The sequence below is a fragment of the Calonectris borealis genome, chromosome 22, assembly GCF_964195595.1.
Source record: "Calonectris borealis chromosome 22, bCalBor7.hap1.2, whole genome shotgun sequence".
Lineage (NCBI taxonomy): Eukaryota > Metazoa > Chordata > Aves > Procellariiformes > Procellariidae > Calonectris > Calonectris borealis.
Window position 1 is genome coordinate 10012179 of NC_134333.1, and position 17126 is coordinate 10029304.

The window sequence follows — 17126 nt, forward strand, 5'->3', positions numbered from 1 at the left end:
GAAAAGAGAGAAGTCTCACAGTGGTTGCTAAAGCCACTGCTCCGCTCGGTGTCTCCCGGAGGGCAGAGGGGCCACTGCCCCTTCCAGCAGTGAAAGGTGCCCGTTACAGCATCTCACTGCAGACAGACACCAGGCCCAGAGCCACTGGGCATCCATGGCTGGTACAAGCATGAAGATGAACCCGGGAAGCTGCAATCGGACTGAGTCCCCAGACAGCGTATTTTGTGTATATTACCCGTCTCCTCCCGATGTGCCCTCCCAAGCCAAGCCCCTCTACGTACTGGGCGTCCTCGCCCTCCAGGAGCCGGCGGTACGTGGCGATCTCCTGCTCCAGGCGGCATTTGACGTCCAGGAGGACCCTGTACTCGTGGTTCTGGCGCTCCATGTCGCACCGCAGCTCGGCCAGCTGCTCCTCCACGCTGGTGATCAGCCCCTGCAGCTGGGCCAGCTGGGTGCCGTAGCGGGCTTCTGTGTCGGCCAAGGTGCCCTCCAACGCCGCTTTCTGCGTGCAGAGGAGAGGGACGGGCTCAGGGCGGGGACGGAGGGTGGGAGGGATGGGAGCACCCATGCGTCCCCCGGCCCACGCTCCTGCGTGCCCCCCACCCCGCAGGGAGCCGGCCCCTCATACCGTGCTGAGCTGGGACTGCAGGTCGATCTCCAGGCTCTGGATGGTGCGTCGTAGCTCTGTGATCTCCGTCTTGCCGCTCTGAAGCTGCTCCGTGTTGATGGCCACCTCCCGGTTCAGCTCTTCCGTCTGCACCAAGGCAAAACCGTGCCGTTACAGCACCGTCGAGCGGGGCAGCCTCGGGTCCCACGTGCCCCGCTGCACTGCTGGCGAGCCAGCTTACCTTGCTGAAGAACCACTGCTCGGCGTCCCTGCGGTTCTTGTCCGCCAGGCTCTCGTACTGCTCCCTCATCTCAGCCAGGATCTTGGTGAGGTCGATTCCAGGAGCAGCATCCATCTCCACGCTGATCTCTCCACCCACCTGCCCGCGCAGGGCATTCATTTCCTGGCAGAAAAGAGAAACATGATACACATCATAGTGAAATCGGTATATTCCCATCATGACAAATTTCTTATTTGCAACCAATCCCACAGACCTTTTCCTGGAGTTTCTGTCTGAAGGGAATGTTTCCCTCCCCCTTACCCACTCGAGTGTCTCCTGACAGCCCTAATTGCAGAGACAGTCCTGCACATTTGACCTGACCACTTTCCATTGTGCACAAGGTACATTTTGTAGGTCCCAGTTTGAGCCTGTCTCTGTGCTCACCTCCTCGTGGTTCTTCTTGAGGTAGGCCAGCTCCTCCTTCAGGTTCTCGATCTGCATCTCCAGGTCAGCTCTGGCCAGGGTCAGCTCATCCAGGACTCTGCGCAGGCCGTTGATGTCGGCCTCCACGCTCAGGCGCAGAGCCTGCTCCGTCTCAAACCTGGGAACCCACACACAGTTGCACCGTGGAGCCCAGCTGATCCAGGCTTTTTCTTGTTGTTTCCTTCCCCACCTTGGTGTATTTCTGCCAAGCATCTTTTACTAAATGTGCATGCATGGCTCTCCACAGTGCAGGAATGTCCAGACAATGCTGTGTCCAGGAAGAGATGTACACTTCCCAAATGTCACACTTTCAGTGAGCAGTGACCTGGTGGAGCAGCTTCAGTTGCAGAAAGCAAAGAAAAGCCTTAAACAGACTGGCTTTTCCCTCCCTCCTCATAAGAAGGCGTTGGACTCTTGAAGGCATTGGACTTACTTGGTTCTGAAGTCATCAGCTGCCAGCCTGGCATTGTCAATCTGTAAGACGATGTTGGCATTTTCGACAGTTGCAGCAAGAATCTGAGTGGGGATAAAAGAAAGCGAAAGAGTGAAAAAGTAGTTCCAAAAAATGGCATGCTGCTGACTGAGTTCTCATTCAGAAGGACTGGAGCAGCACTGAACCTCCTGCCTGTTGGGCTGGACTTCCACATGGACTCTGCAAAGAGAGAGACGGGATACTCATGCGCAATCTGTCATTGGCACTGATTCGGTCTTGTGAAGACACTGGCATGTGCACGTGCCACAGCCTGTTGCCCCTGCCGGAGTGGCATCTCCAGGCGCTCGCACCACGCTCAGAGTCCTGGCAGCACTCTGGGCTTTGTCTGGCAATGCTGAACAGCTCAGCTGAGAAGGAAAAAAAGGGTTGAGGAAGGAGTGCCTGGTGCCTGAATCGTTTTGCTTTCGTAATTACACCTGAGGTGCAAATATTTGTTCTGGGATTTTGAAAATGATTGGCCATTTAATGAGCAGTAATTTCTGTAGCCACAAGCTAATGAAAAGCTCTCACTGAGTTCTGATGCTTCAGGGGATATCCAAGCAATAATCCAGGAATATTGATGTGGTAATTTCCCAGCTGTGGTGCGGGAGGGGAGGGAAGGGTCTGCCTCCCTCTGGATCACGAGCAGAGGGTTTCTGTGAGACCCAGCACTTCATTGCTCAAATCTGGAGACGGCTTCTGCCTCCCCATGTTTCTGTGCTCCAGATCAGAGCACTCCTGATGAGCTGGAATTTGAAGAGAAGCTTTGTGTATCAAGGCAAGAGCCCTTCGCTCCGAGGTGAAGCCCAAGAGAATGGTCAAAGAACTGAAAAATCCTAGGTATGTGATTTCCCCCAGGGGCTGCCTCTGAGCCTGTCAGTGGCTGCCCCATTTCCCTGGCATTTACTCTCACAGACCAGGTATTGTCATTACGCAGCCGCCCACACCTCCATCCCCTCCAGTGGAGCCTGAGCTGACTAAGGTTGCTGTCACCTCGCGTAGGCAGTGGTGAAGGACCAGGCAATCAGCTCATGATGAGTAATGTGGGCAGAGGGAGGACGACGATGGCGGGGTAGGAGAGGAAGGACAGATTCTGGTGCTTTTGTTCAAGGACCTTTGCCTAAAATCAGCCAGGGAGCTGCTAAGAATAAAGAAACAAGCTTGGCCATGATTTCATCTACTGCATTTTACAGCAGGGCACACACCTGACTTCAGCACCTCGGAAGCCACCTACCACAACCCAGTATGTTCTGCCTCCTGGATTTTCATTTGTGTCTGTGTCTGCACTTCCCAAAGAACAAGCATCCCATAGGGCAGTTTCTTTCTTTTTTAACCTCTACCTTGAGCCTCCTATCAGGCTAGAAAAGATCTGATTTGTAGGATATTTATGAGAACGACTTAGCATCTCCATTTGCATATCATTCAGCAGTGAACAGTGCCAAAGAGATAACGTGTCCCTGCCTGCAGAGCGCTTAAAGGAGCCTGGCAAAGGGTGCCCATACCCGGGGCACGAGCAGCATCGAGGAAAGGCAGGAAATGGCTGGCGTGGCAGCACGCACCCTGTAGCACCAGGTAGCCTATGGCTGATAGCCTCTGACTCCTGCTTTCCTGCCCCATCTTTCTCCCTACACTGAAACAGTCAATGGAAAACCCATCTTTATGCCTTGTGGAGAACATGATCAAGAAACTGCTATTCATAACTTAGGACTATTATTTCCAAGTATGCTCCTTCTGTTTTCCCATCTCAAACCAATTACTGGTCCTTTGTTCATTCTCTTCCCTTCAGCTTTTAGGAACAGGGTCATCTTTTAAAAAGTGACTTTAATGAAGATGTCTTGGTAATCACAGCATCCTACCTTGTTCCTGAGCTCCTCGATGGTCCTGTAGTAGGGGCTGTAGTCACGGTCTGGACCAGGTCCCTGCTTCTTGTACCATTCCCTGATCTTCACCTCCAGGTCAGTGTTGGCCTCCTCCAGGGCACGCACTTTGTCCAGGTAGGCAGCCAGGCGGTCGTTGAGGTTCTGCATCGTCTCCTTTTCGCCAGCCGGGAGGATGCCATCGCCACCTCCAAAGCCAGCTCCAAAGCCAGCCCCAAAGCCAGCCCCGTAGCTACCCCCAAAGCCACCGCCAAGGCCCCCTCCTACGCTGCTGCAGTAGCTGCCCCCATAGCCACTTCCGAGCCCCGAGACAATGCGGGAGGAGACAGAGTAGCTGCCAGAGCCTCCGTGGACGCTGGGGGCTCTGTACCCTCCTCCCCCAACACGCACGGAGGAAAGCCTGCTGGAGCCTCCACCCAGGCCACCGAAGCCCTTGAGGGAGGTGGAGGAGGAGTATTGCCTGACAGTGGTGCTCATGGCGAAGGCTGGCGGAGGCTGGAGGGCGGGAGAGAGACACCCGGCTCGGCAGCGCAGACAGCGAGTGCTCGCTTCCCCTGGCCTGGAGCCCTTTATAGCCCGGGCAGGAGGCGTTGCCGGCGCTTTTTTTTCTGTTGCATTCCCGATGATTTTCATCACTCCTAAAATCTGAGCCAACTTCCAGAATCGTCACTTTTGCCTTTGTTCTATTCACGCTTTTTGTCATATTCCACTAGAAACTTTTTATCTTGCAAAGGGCGTCTTTATGCTTCTTCCGTTTCCAAGTAAATAGTCAGGTGTGATTCAAAGTAGGAGGCTCCTTGCTCAGGGCTACATTTTAATACGGCTTTGTACTGTTAGCTCTGAGACGGAGCTATTCAGACAGCATTTTCATCGAGTAAGTCAGCATCTCTTTTGCTGTGTCTTTGTGTCCCAGCTACCACAGTTCCCCGTCTCTACTTACATTGCACACGCAGCACACCTGCAGGGACAACAACCGTGTTGTGAAGCCCTGAATGTACATCTACAGTCCCGTGAGTACAATGGTGCTAGAAGGAACTTGGCTACCAATCCTGGAAATTCAAGTCCTCTCTTTTATCCACAGAGAGGGGGATGTTCTGTAATGAGAAAGCAATGGAAAGGGAGTTCATGCTTCAGGGCTCATTCAATTCTTCACTTCGCTTCAGAGACCACCCAAGAGTGGAGGAATATGAAAAGGCAAGAAGCAGTGGATATTTTGTGTTGTTCTTTGTGAATAAGAGCCTAGCAAACCATTCAGAAAGGGCAGGATATGGCTACTAGCTGGCATAACTTAAAAATTGTGAGATGCTCCAGGAAAAAATGTGGAATAGCATAAAGTAGATGAAGGATGTAAGGAAAAAAGCTCCCGGTCTCTAAGCACTGTGAACAGGAGCGCAAAGTTGACAGTAACATAGCTTAGCAGGGAATGCTGACGATGTTTTCTGTGATTAACATCTCAATCAGTTGTGACCAGGGAGGACAACTTCAGTGTGAGTTTGGAGTTTACAGCTCCCATGTAAACAGAGCTTCAGGAGAGATACCGGTTGCCTCTGAAGAGCAAAAAGGCTCAAAAACTGATTGCACTAGGCATGGTCAAGCTCCGCTGTCTGTTCTCCGTCCTGACCTGCGTCACGGGCAGAAACCACAAATCTGAGTGTCACTAGCTAATAATGCAGGGTGTGGAGGAGAAGATAGTTCTCATGTGTGTGCATGGTGAATTGTCTGACTGTCTTCGCAGGCAGGCCCCAACAACCCCTTCCCAAGAGCCAAGTTCTTCCTTAGATCATTTGCCAAAGGAGGGGGGAAAGAGTATGGAAATAAGCAACAAAGGTACATTTCTAAGTAGCTTTAAAGGGCATGACTCCCTCCCCTCTATCTGAAGAAAGCTGGAAACGATACAGGAGTGGGATGTGTCCTTGGAATATCAGGAGTTGGCTGCTATGGAGAAGCACAGCTAGCGATGTTCCCATTTGCCACTGGAGAATGGAGACAAGTCTGTGCGACTTGGAGAACTGGGGAAGTGGAATCTCCGCCCTGTTTGCTCTGGCCGGAGGACGGGTTCAGTCTCTTGGCGGCAGCATCTTCTTGTCGCGTGAGCGCCAGGAGACGGGGTGCGGAGCCAGCGGACGCCCACTTTCTGCTCACCTTCCCCAGGTGCAGATGGCAAAGGCGCAGCAGCGTGGGGGCGGCTGGGACGTGTAGCTCCCAGGAATGTGCTTTCTCCCCGTCTTTTCCTCACCTTCACCTGGGTGATACAAAAGGGCAGAACTCGTGGGTTGTTCCCGCTGAGTGCAGCGGTGGCACAAAGCAAGGGGAATGTCAGTGACGAAACCAGTACAGAGCCTCCGCGCAAGTCCAAACCCAAAGCCTTTCAGACCAGTCAGCCAGCAGCAATAATCAGCTTCCCACAGGCAGGCTGTAGGATGAATAACTGTCACAACGTTACAAGGTTAACAGCGTATTCTTTCTTTACATGAAATTGCCTTTTCTTTCATCTTTTGTTTCCTATTTAACCACTGTGTCATAAAAATACACATTGCTCAAAATATCTATGATATTTTGATAATACACAAGGCAGCAATTAAAATCATGAGGTGTTAATTAAGACTTAAAACAACGTATTAAAAATTCGAAGGCATTATTTACATGACCTCCCATTGAACACAACCACAAATGACTACATATTGTTTGTATCGCACTCTCTTTTAAATAAAAGGCTGACTATTAAATCAGATTCTGCCTCTGTTTCATGAGCACATGCACACTATGAGCCTATTTTTAACATTTCAAAATCAGAATGCCAGTTCTATGGCATAACAGTAATTTTGTGCACATTGGTGTTTAAACGTGCAATTCTGTCTCACTTCAGGAGGAAAACGGAGATGAAGTTCTGGCTCCAAATACACATATCAGCAGACCTGGTAGATAAAACTACCTGGACAAAAACACTTCTCTGTTTATTTTAGTGCACTTATAAAATTTGCCCTAGTATCAAATTATCATAGGAAAGTTCCCCAAAATGAGCTGAAAAGCCACACCTTAATGTCTCTTTCTAAAGTGGTCTTTTATGTCAGATTAACTCAGTGTAGCCTGAGAAGTCAAACCGTCTTTCTGGAATAAAATATCACTTTCTGAAACCTGCCTCAAGCTGCCGCTGCCTGTCTGCATAAGCCACCACCTGCAGCTCCCTCCTCAACCGGTTTCTTAAGGTCAGGACTAATTATTAATGCTTAAGGCAGGAGAGAATCAACATCTGTTTTCCACACCTCCCTCCCAATTTGCAGTAGCAGGAGTAATTAAAACAGGGGGTTTTGTTAGCAAAGTATTATTTGTTGTTTCTATAGCAACATGGGTGTGCCCCAACTTCTCCAGGAGAAAAATATAAAGCAAGGATGAATTCGAGCGAGGCACCTTCAGCATCCCCACGCCGGGTGTCACAAGGGTGGCAGACGAGGGGCACGACCAGCGCGGGGAGCTCAGAGGAGCTGTGAGAGGTGTTGGTGGTCCCTGCACCATCCATGGGGAGAACAGGGGGTCCCTGAGGTGACCTGGGAAGCCCCAGTGTTAACTGCAGGCTGTGTCTGTCCCTACCCTTCTTAGGCATCTGAGCTCGGGCTGCACAGCGCCTGCCCTCCTCCGGCCCCGGGGCGTGGAGCACCTCGGGGCCACCCCTCCGGCTCGTTCAAGGGTGCGGGAGCGGAGGGAGCGCAGTCTGTAGGACTGCAGAGATGCTGTGGCTGGAAGAGCCTTGGGTCAGGAATCGTGCCCTGTTATTTGCTTGTGGCCCGTCCGCGATGCACCACGAGGGCGTGCAGTGGCAGAGCGGTGGGAGCCGTTCTCCTGACCACAGCGCTCCTTTACTGCGTTGTGTTTATGTGTCCTTTGGTGGAATCTGAGTGGAAATGAGATCACTGTTCGTCAGCGGCAAGCTTCAAAACCAAAGCCATGTCTACCGCAGGTCGGTGGATGCTGGGAATACTTTAAGCTGGCTCGCGCAGGGCTGCTGCGCTCAGGGCTGCTGCGCAGGGTGCAGAGGATCTGCTCTGCGTGGAGAGGGGGGATACAGCCCCAGCCGACACCGGTCAGAGCTGCGTGGCTGCAGCGTGGGGTGCCTCAAGACCGTGCATCCCCGCCCCTGCTACCTCGGCTTGTGGTGTAGATGATGCGCTGCAGCGATCCTTTCAACGTTTTGAAAAAAACCTGAATTCTCACTTATCTCCCCATAAAATCCAGTCAGATTTTCTGGAAAGGGGTCTTAAAACTGTGTGGCCAGCTTTATTCTTACACACATTCAGTAGCATTTCTCTGAATCATCCCATTGATTTAGAAGTTGGATTTATGAAGTAATAAATGTGGCAGAATCCAGCCAAGAATGTGTCTGAACTGGCTTTCCAGGAACGGCTGGGCCAGCTGATGGCAACGTGAACTGCTGCGTCAGGAACAGCCACTGACAGCCAGGGAGTGCCAGAAATAACTCCCAGAAGGGTTTTTATCTTTTTGCTTGTATAGACCATACCCACCACTTACCATCACTTGTTTTCCTCACCCTTCAGCGGTGCCTTTGGAAGCAAGAATTAAACTAAGCTGAGTTTGTATTTCCGGGGGTGTCAGCCCGTGTATCCCTGCCACATCTATGGCTTAATTTTGTTTTTCCGCAAAGCTTGTTATCTGGACTGATGGCGACTGCTGAGGCAGAGCTGGGAAGGGAGTCGTTTGCAGCGTCCTGGCTGCATGACCTGATTTTTGTTCACTTTCTTGCTTGGACTCACTAAGTTAAAAGCTTCAGCTCTACTGTTGCTGTACGTAGCAGCCGGGGAAGCTGCACTTTGTCCTGAGCTGAAAGTCAGAGTGCCAAATCTGAGATTAAATACAAAGACTCTCACAGGTTTCACCTCCCACAACCATGGAATCAGTTCCTTTCTAGACCTCCACCCACATCAGCTTCACGGAAGCAGCCAGGTCTCGGGTGTCATAGAAGTGTAGGTGTACTGGCCCCCCATCGGGTACCAAAGGTGGAGAATATGACTCCTTCCAGAGAGGAGCTCAGCCCCAGGAGTGGGACAGCCTGGCTCTTCAGAGCCACAAGACAAGACCCTGGTTTGCACGAGTGGAAAGAAAAGCTTTATTTGATTTCTGAGCACGGCACAGCGCTTAGAGAAAGGGCAAGGGAAGCAGGGGTGTGATAAAAAGAGAAGATGCGTTCCGTGATCTGCACAGCCACAGCACACAAGCTGGAATCTTCTTTTGCTTTGCTATGCGAGGTTTGCAGCAAACCAGGCAGCCGTCTCAGCGGGCAGCCTGGGTGATCTGCTCACGGGAGGAAATCACCTTCCCATCCTGGACTTCCTCAAAGATTGTGCGGATTTGACGGGTAGTTACAGGTCCTACAATGGAGAAAGAAGGAACCATTATTTACAGGGAAGCAAGGAGAAAGTGTCTTAAAGATTTTCATAGGTATATTTGTTATTACCAACAACTGCCTCAGAAACCCAATATAACCACCACATTCCTACCCCTCAATACTTTATTATGCAGTTTCAATCTGCATAGATAATCTTCTGGAATATGTTTTGGTATATCATAAGAGTGGTTTATGTCAATTCACATTTAGAAAATATAATAAAATAGTAATTTTAGTAAATTATTAAAAAGAGTCTGTGCTAAGAAGGTGGCTAAGGATGCTACGTGTGATCAGTGCTTCAGCCAAGACATGTTCTTACCTTCTTTCACAGCCTGCGAGACATAGTGGGAAGACATACTACAGGAGGAGAAAAGAGAAAGAATGGTCAGAAACAGAAAAAAAGTGAGTAGTCTCTAAGACAAAATCATTATTTAAAAAGCCGCCTTTTCTTCTTGTACCAGTATGTGATTGAAATGCCTTCTGGAAACTGCCTGGTGTCAAAACGGAAAGGAAGAAAATGCTAAGGATGTAGGTGTGCCAAGGGGATTCAGACATCAAGGCAGCACGCATCTCAGCTGCAACGAGCAGCAGTGGTACCTGCTCCTTCCCCAGGATCACACAGATGCTGGAGGGATGGGAAGTGGATCCCAGGGATGCTGCAGTGCTGTGATAACCACTGGGCTTTTCTGGACTAGTAGGACCAAAAAGGGAGACCCTGCTGCATGCCATGGGTCAGGAAACGGGCTCACAGGATCCTCCAGGGAACGCAGGTTGTTCATTTTTTATTTCCTTTGCTATTACCCGTCTCCTCCCGATGTGCCCTCCCAAGCCAAGCCCCTCTACGTACTGGGCGTCCTCGCCCTCCAGGAGCCGGCGGTACGTGGCGATCTCCTGCTCCAGGCGGCATTTGACGTCCAGGAGGACCCTGTACTCGTGGTTCTGGCGCTCCATGTCGCACCGCAGCTCGGCCAGCTGCTCCTCCACGCTGGTGATCAGCCCCTGCAGCTGGGCCAGCTGGGTGCCGTAGCGGGCTTCTGTGTCGGCCAAGGTGCCCTCCAACGCCGCTTTCTGCGTGCAGAGGAGAGGGACGGGCTCAGGGCGGGGACGGAGGGTGGGAGGGATGGGAGCACCCATGCGTCCCCCGGCCCACGCTCCTGCGTGCCCCCCACCCCGCAGGGAGCCGGCCCCTCGTACCGTGCTGAGCTGGGACTGCAGGTCGATCTCCAGGCTCTGGATGGTGCGTCGTAGCTCTGTGATCTCCGTCTTGCCGCTCTGAAGCTGCTCCGTGTTGATGGCCACCTCCCGGTTCAGCTCTTCCGTCTGCACCAAGGCAAAACCGTGCCGTTACAGCACCGTCGAGCGGGGCAGCCTCGGGTCCCACGTGCCCCGCTGCACTGCTGGCGAGCCAGCTTACCTTGCTGAAGAACCACTGCTCGGCGTCCCTGCGGTTCTTGTCCGCCAGGCTCTCGTACTGCTCCCTCATCTCAGCCAGGATCTTGGTGAGGTCGATTCCAGGAGCAGCATCCATCTCCACGCTGATCTCTCCACCCACCTGCCCGCGCAGGGCATTCATTTCCTGGCAGAAAAGAGAAACATATCTTCATGCAATCCAACAATCAGCATATAAATATGTTCCTCTCAAGACTGAGGTCTTCAGGAAGGTATTTCTGGGGCAGATCAACAGGGAGCAAACTGGCGCCTTTGCTCCACAATCACAAATCAAATTACCCAAATTCTCAAGAAATCTGTATTGGAATTAAATCTGGCTTTCTTCAGAGAATAAATCAGAGCCTGTAGCTGGCTTTGTTTCTCAGGAGATAGACCTTCCAGTCCTGAAGCTGCTAGGGTTGTTAATAAATCTCTAACAGCTACAGTGGACATTACTGAAATAACAAGTGGTGAATGGCTTTACACAGGCTCCGGAGAGGATGCGCTGTTATCCAGAACGCATCATCTCTACTTCCTTGCCAGCACTTCTCATCTTCCCTCCCAGCAGTTCAAAACTCAGCATAGTCTTAAAGGCTGGACCAGACCTCATCTTTCTGGGCCCAGGCTGGACTTTTTTGAGCCTGTCTCTGTGCTCACCTCCTCGTGGTTCTTCTTGAGGTAGGCCAGCTCCTCCTTCAGGTTCTCGATCTGCATCTCCAGGTCAGCTCTGGCCAGGGTCAGCTCATCCAGGACTCTGCGCAGGCCGTTGATGTCGGCCTCCACGCTCAGGCGCAGAGCCTGCTCCGTCTCAAACCTGGGAACACAAGAACAGTCACAACAGTCGCACAGGATCTTGTCCAGCTGGGGACAGAGCACCTCAGTGCTGCTGCTGTCATCGTGTCAATACTGCACGACGCCGATGGTGCGTGGACAACTTTCTGACGGTGAATGCTAGTGAATGCAGGGGAACAACTGATAAAGCAGTGTCCATCTGAGTCCATAACATCACCTTGCTCCTGATATCACTGGGCCTTGTTACTGGGTCTGGGCTTTGTTGAGCTATACACACACAAGTTAAATGCACAGCAGAGGCACAGTGCAAGTTCTCTGCACAGGAGAGGTCCTACCACAGAGGAATAAGCAATGGGAAAAAATAGTGACGTTTTGGATGGAAGCAAAACAATCCCTAAATGCCTATAGATTTAGACAACCTACTGCTTTGGAAATTACACCTTCATTTTGAAGGCTTTGTTTCCACATTGCCCTTTTGGGTTTTAGATGGGATTTTCTCCTCATTTCATCAAACATCTCTGCAGACTTTGTTCCATTTTTCGAGGAAATGTGGCTTACTTGGTCCTGAAGTCATCAGCTGTCAGCCTGGCATTGTCAATCTGCAGGAGGAGGTTAGCATTGTCGACTGTGGCCACCAGGACCTGAAGGGTGGAGGATAAAGCAAAAGCACTAAATGAGTGTCAGGAACTCCTCCTGGCTGACCAAGGGATGGGAGCACAAGTGAGACTGTCAGGACAGGAGTAGTTTTGGGGAAGCTTGGGGTTTCCTTAGCAGAAGTGTGTATTGAATCGGGGCAAGTGAGACACAGCTGAGACTGACTGCGGGAAGGGGCTGATTACTCTGTGACCTCCCTTTCCAAAAATCCTTCAGTAAGTGTTTCAAAAGGCAGCATGAAGCCACGTAAGATGTGTGAGATCCGAGGACAGCATTTGTTCCCATGCTTCAGGGCATGTGCTGATTATGCAAGGGTCAAGAAGGAATCACCTGCTCCCCCATCCTCAGCACCGTGCGGCCCTCCTGCAGGACCGATGGACCGGCAGGGTGCTTGTGCTTGGCAAACCTTGTGCCCATTTGTTCAGGGATGGATTTGATTTTTTGACTGCAGAAATGGAGCAAAATGCAGTGAGCAGGTGCCTACAGCTTCTGATTCTTATATTACAAAACCATGAGCAAATAATCCACACTGGGAGAAGATTCAAGTCACTGTTATGGTGCCAAGGAGAGGGAGGGAAAATGGATTCCCTGCATCATTTGCCAGCACTCCTGCAGCTCCGGCTGTGCACGGCCTTCCTCCATGTTTACTGGGGGCAATTCATACATAAGAAGTAACAGAGAAGAACAAAGTCAACTCTTGAGTATTTCCTCCAAAACAGGGTGGTGGGAATCAAATCAGAGCCGAGAGAAATCCCCCCAGAGCTGCCTGAGTTGGTGGGTTTGCAAGCAAGCCTGGCCCTAGGGCAGTGACTGCCGAAAGGAGGCAAAAACCTCGTTATTGGTCAGTTCCATCTTTTTCTCTTTAGCATCTGTATCACATCAAAACCGAGGAGCTGAAACAAGTTTGCGAATTTTTTGATGGAATGTTTACAAATATCACATCAACGTTTCACAGGTTGCACACACCTACAACTTTCCCTGCATACTCATTTTACACTCTCGAAAAATATGCAGACTTGTCTCTTATTCTTCATTTTTGCATTATGTCCTTTTACATCTGCTTCTTCCAGTGAAAAGTGCCATTCGCTCCATCTAGAAGGATGTAATCAAAAGCTGACATTGAGAAATCTCTGAATGTCCAGCCTGGCACGCCGCATGTGCACCTGAGACACTTTTTACAACATAGTGCTTACTAATTACAGAGGTAGCAGGCAGTGTTTCTGCTTCCTCTCTGATAACAAGACATCCCACTGTGTTAATCACAGCATCCTACCTTGTTCCTGAGCTCCTCGATGGTCCTGTAGTAGGGGCTGTAGTCACGGTCTGGACCAGGTCCCTGCTTCTTGTACCATTCCCTGATCTTCACCTCCAGGTCAGTGTTGGCCTCCTCCAGGGCACGCACTTTGTCCAGGTAGGCAGCCAGGCGGTCGTTGAGGTTCTGCATCGTCTCCTTTTCGCCAGCCGGGAGGATGCCATCGCCACCTCCAAAGCCAGCTCCAAAGCCAGCCCCAAAGCCAGCCCCGTAGCTACCCCCAAAGCCACCGCCAAGGCCCCCTCCTACGCTGCTGCAGTAGCTGCCCCCATAGCCACTTCCGAGCCCCGAGACAATGCGGGAGGAGACAGAGTAGCTGCCAGCGCCTCCGTGGACGCTGGGGGCTCTGTACCCTCCTCCCCCAACACGCACGGAGGAAAGCCTGCTGGAGCCTCCACCCAGGCCACCGAAGCCCTTGAGGGAGGTGGAGGAGGAGTATTGCCTGACAGTGGTGCTCATGGCGAAGGCTGGCGGAGGCTGGAGGGCGGGAGAGAGACACCCGGCTCGGCAGCGCAGACAGCGAGTGCTCGCTTCCCCTGGCCTGGAGCCCTTTATAGCCCGGGCAGGAGGCGTTGCCGGCGCTTTTCGTCACCCCTGACAGCCAGAGCCAAACTCCAGAATCATCATTTTTCTCTCCCCGATTTCACGTCTTTTGTCACATCCCACTAGAAGCACTGCGGCACACTCAGGACCTTCTCCTTCCGCTTTAGTTCCCAGCACCCAGCGTGATTCAGACCGAAGGCTCCTTGCTCAGGGCTACGTTTTAGCATTTCGCTGTTGCACCTGAGACGCAGAGGTGCTCGCTCCAGCTCCACCCCGCTGCTCCTTCATGAAGTAACACAAGTGAATCCTCTGTGAAATGCCGTCGCCCGCAAGTGTCTTATATCATTAAAAATCTACAAATGTATTTATTTGCTTTCTTAAGGAGTCTAAAGCCAACGAAAGCTGCTGACTTAAGAATTCTGCACATCCATAATCTTTATATGGGGCAACCCAAAGCCAGATGGAAATTTTCCTGTCAGGACCTCTATCCCAGGACAAGCACAGACCTGGCGGTATTTGTGTACTGATACCGTATTTGGCAGAAATCTTGTCGCTCAAAAGAGAAGAAACTCCAGTAATTTCTTCTTACGTACTGGTCTACAGAGACTGGAAAGTCCCGACAGCAGTGGTTTTTCAGTCCGTTTAAAAGGCAGATGCCTGATGTTTCCCAGTGGCACCTGCTTTGCTGCATCACCTTTCACAAAATCCAGAGAAGCAGTCTGTGACTTCTAAAAGATTAGTAGAAGCTACAAACTTCTGTGCCACAATTTTTTCTGTCTCATTGCTGAGGCAGGTTTTAATGCTTAAATAGTCTAAATCAGAGAAAAAGAATTTGAAGCTACATGAGACACCCACTGCCAGGACACATTACGTGCAATTCCTGATGGGAAGGGTACGATCAACTCTTATCAGTGCTTATGCCTGCATGCAGATGTGCTTTTTCCTACAATTTGCAGCTGCAAGACACAATGCTAACCTAACTCAGCAGGACCAGCAGCACCTGTACCAAAAGTACTGACGGGCAAAGTGCAACACACACAGCAGTGAGGAGCAAGAACACTGCGACCACCTGCGAAGCAGAGGGTTTAAACAGGACAACGCAGAAGAGATGTACAGAGATGAGGCAATGCAGCCACCCCGATAGCCACGCCTGCATCGTGCTATTAAGGGATTGAGCACAGTGATTATAGTAATGCAGCTGGACAGGTATTAGTGTGAAAAAAGCAGCAGAGAACCAGGAAGGGAGACACTGCACTGTTTTATTCTTTGTCGGGGAAAAAAATCCCTTTACTGATGTGGCGCCAGCTCTTGCAGTATACAGTGGAAAATCGCACACCCAACCTGCTGGCCTGCCTGGCTCCAGCGATGTCATTCTCGGATAAGAGAAGTTATTTTTTCTTTTAGCAGAGCTGCCTGTGAGGTAGTGAAAGGGAGTTACAGGGATTAGGAACCCTTTTGTGCTTTCTCTCCTGTGGTGATCTCCTTCCTTCCCGGGGCCCCTCTGGCTGTTTTCACGTTCTAATGCACTTAACTGATTTTGGAGTTGCTAAGATGTTCCCAGAGCCTCACCCCTGGTAATTCATAGTGCCTCCTTTCTTTCATCTGTTCCCTGAAGGACACAATAACAACAATTCTTTATCTGCATCGCTGTTAGATCTCAAGGACTTAATAGGGAGTCACGTTCTCTTTCTCTAGCAGCTCCAGGAGAGGTGGTGTGATTTTTCTGGGTGGCCACAGAGGAAGCAGCTTAACCAGAAACAGACTCCAGATCCTCTTAGTTGAGGGCTCTAGCCTCCGGGCAGCACTGCCTCAGAACTGATTGGCTTCAGATTTGGATTTTGATTCCCCAAGCTGCAAAATCTGGGGATTTGGGATGCCCACATGCCCTGTCCCTCAGGGAGCTGGGGGAAAGGAGAGGATCTGGGAGCAACCCACTGCTGGCAAATGGCGGAGCGTGCAGATGAGCATGCTCAGCTTGCAGCAAAATCCTGGGGCAACCTGGCAGGGTGAAGATCAGTGTTCCTGCTGGCCCGCTTCCCTCCGTAGTGGGGAGTACGGGATTACCCAACAGCCGTCGTGTGGGAGCTGTGCTCAAGTGCCATTCCTTGGCCACGCTTGCTCCGAGTTCTTCCAAATGTGCTCGCTTTGCTCATGTTTGCCCTAGCAAACACCCTCCTGCTCCAGGCAATTCCCATGTTAGCCATGAGCCCCTCACATGGGCCAAAAACTGTGCTGTGAGTTCTGTCCCCCTGCTCAGGTCACCCCCACATTTTAGGCCAAGTTACGAGACAGCCTGAAGGTGACAACTGCCCTAAAACGAGGCAAAGCCCTGCCACAGCCCCCTAGGCAGGAAATACCTGGATTTAGGGCTTTTCTTTCCGTATTATCACAACCTCAGCCCATGTCTAAGCTCTTTTATCACAGCTGGCACAGAAGCCTAAGATGAGATCTGGAGATTGTCCTGCAATATCAGCTTTTTCTGGTCTTTTCTGATCAATGTTCTTGGCAGTCAGTTGCTGCCCTGACCTCTGGCTGAGCTCCTAAACAGTAATCCCCAAACTGGCCCCACACTTACAGGAGAAACCCTTAGCACAAAGTTCCCCTTGCGCTTGCTCTGTTGACAGGGCATGATTATACAGAGGAGCATGCACCACTTCAGCTATTTTATGTTACCAGAAGAATTCAATCTCCCAGGCTCTTCTGAAACACTCACCCACAATAAATTCCCTTGAGATAAAACAAAACACATCATAACGTTCAGGAGATGGTATCAGAGTCTGTTCCAGCAAGAAGCATGCCGTAGATGCTATCTCTCCCTCAGGTGTGCTGCAGGGGGAAATAAAGAACTGAACTCCTCTGGTTCACATACATAGGAAGGGAGGTGAAATTATATGTTAGGAGTGGACAAGCAAGTGCACACAGTAACCCAGTGTGGTGAGGGCTGGTGTGAAAAGGCCAGGGTCAGTGCATTGCATTTGCCTCAAACAATAGCACTTAATTTTGCTTTTAATGCAATGAATAAGAGCTAATTAGGAGTCATTGGGTTTCCCCTGTGGGCCAGCTTCTCCTGAGCGCCTTTCGCAGCAATTCACAGCTCAGTAGAAACTAGCTGAAGGATGCAACCCTGGGAAAGATGTCTCCTGCATGCAAGGAATGGCAGGCACAGGCTTTACCCTTGCTGACAGGTTTGCTCTGTAAGTTTGAACACCACCAAGATGGGTAACAAGTATATCAAGGTGTGGAGTGAAAGATGCTGTCTTTGCTTCTATCTCAGCTGCCGATTCTTTATCATCTTCTAGGACATGTCCTGACAGCCACCCCACATTATCTGGAAAAAAGC

General features: G+C 50.9%; 2 protein-coding genes and 1 long non-coding RNA gene across 3 annotated transcripts in view; 1 reads left to right on the forward strand and 2 right to left on the reverse strand.

Moving 5' to 3' along the window:
- LOC142091979 (keratin, type I cytoskeletal 14) overlaps positions 1-4209 on the reverse strand; it is a 5289-nt gene extending 1080 nt beyond the window's left edge. The window contains exons 1-6 of the mRNA XM_075171632.1: positions 3639-4209; positions 1744-1826; positions 1272-1428; positions 849-1010; positions 629-754; positions 282-502 (exon numbers count right to left, since the gene is read on the reverse strand). Coding sequence (XP_075027733.1) covers positions 282-502; positions 629-754; positions 849-1010; positions 1272-1428; positions 1744-1826; positions 3639-4136 — 1247 coding nt within the window. The 5' untranslated portion in view covers positions 4137-4209. The remainder of the gene's footprint in view (positions 1-281; positions 503-628; positions 755-848; positions 1011-1271; positions 1429-1743; positions 1827-3638) is intronic.
- The window catches only part of LOC142091998 (uncharacterized), a 167679-nt gene extending 158123 nt beyond the window's left edge, over positions 1-9556 (forward strand). The window contains exon 3 of the long non-coding RNA XR_012676928.1: positions 9389-9556. This is a non-coding gene — a long non-coding RNA (uncharacterized LOC142091998). The remainder of the gene's footprint in view (positions 1-9388) is intronic.
- Positions 8778-13702, reverse strand: LOC142091981 (keratin, type I cytoskeletal 14-like). Its single transcript, XM_075171634.1, has 8 exons — positions 13205-13702; positions 11836-11918; positions 11143-11299; positions 10472-10633; positions 10252-10377; positions 9905-10125; positions 9377-9414; positions 8778-9040 (listed from the first exon to the last, which is right to left on the reverse strand). The coding sequence occupies exons 1-8, from the start codon at positions 13700-13702 to the stop codon at positions 8943-8945; spliced, it is 1383 nt and encodes a 460-aa protein (XP_075027735.1). The 3' UTR covers positions 8778-8942.
- Between the last annotated feature and the right edge of the window lie 3424 nt (positions 13703-17126).

Bases quoted from the DNA above. Each gene is read 5' to 3' on its own strand.
- LOC142091981 (XM_075171634.1), bottom strand. From the start codon at position 13,702: ATGAGCACCACTGTCAGGCAATACTCCTCCTCCACCTCCCTCAAGGGC. The intron at 11,919-13,204 runs GTAGGATGCTGT...TCCACCCTTCAG, and splicing joins TCGAGGAGCTCAGGAACAAG to GTCCTGGTGGCCACAGTCGA. The intron at 10,126-10,251 runs GTACGAGGGGCC...CTCTGCACGCAG, and splicing joins TGCAGTCCCAGCTCAGCACG to AAAGCGGCGTTGGAGGGCAC.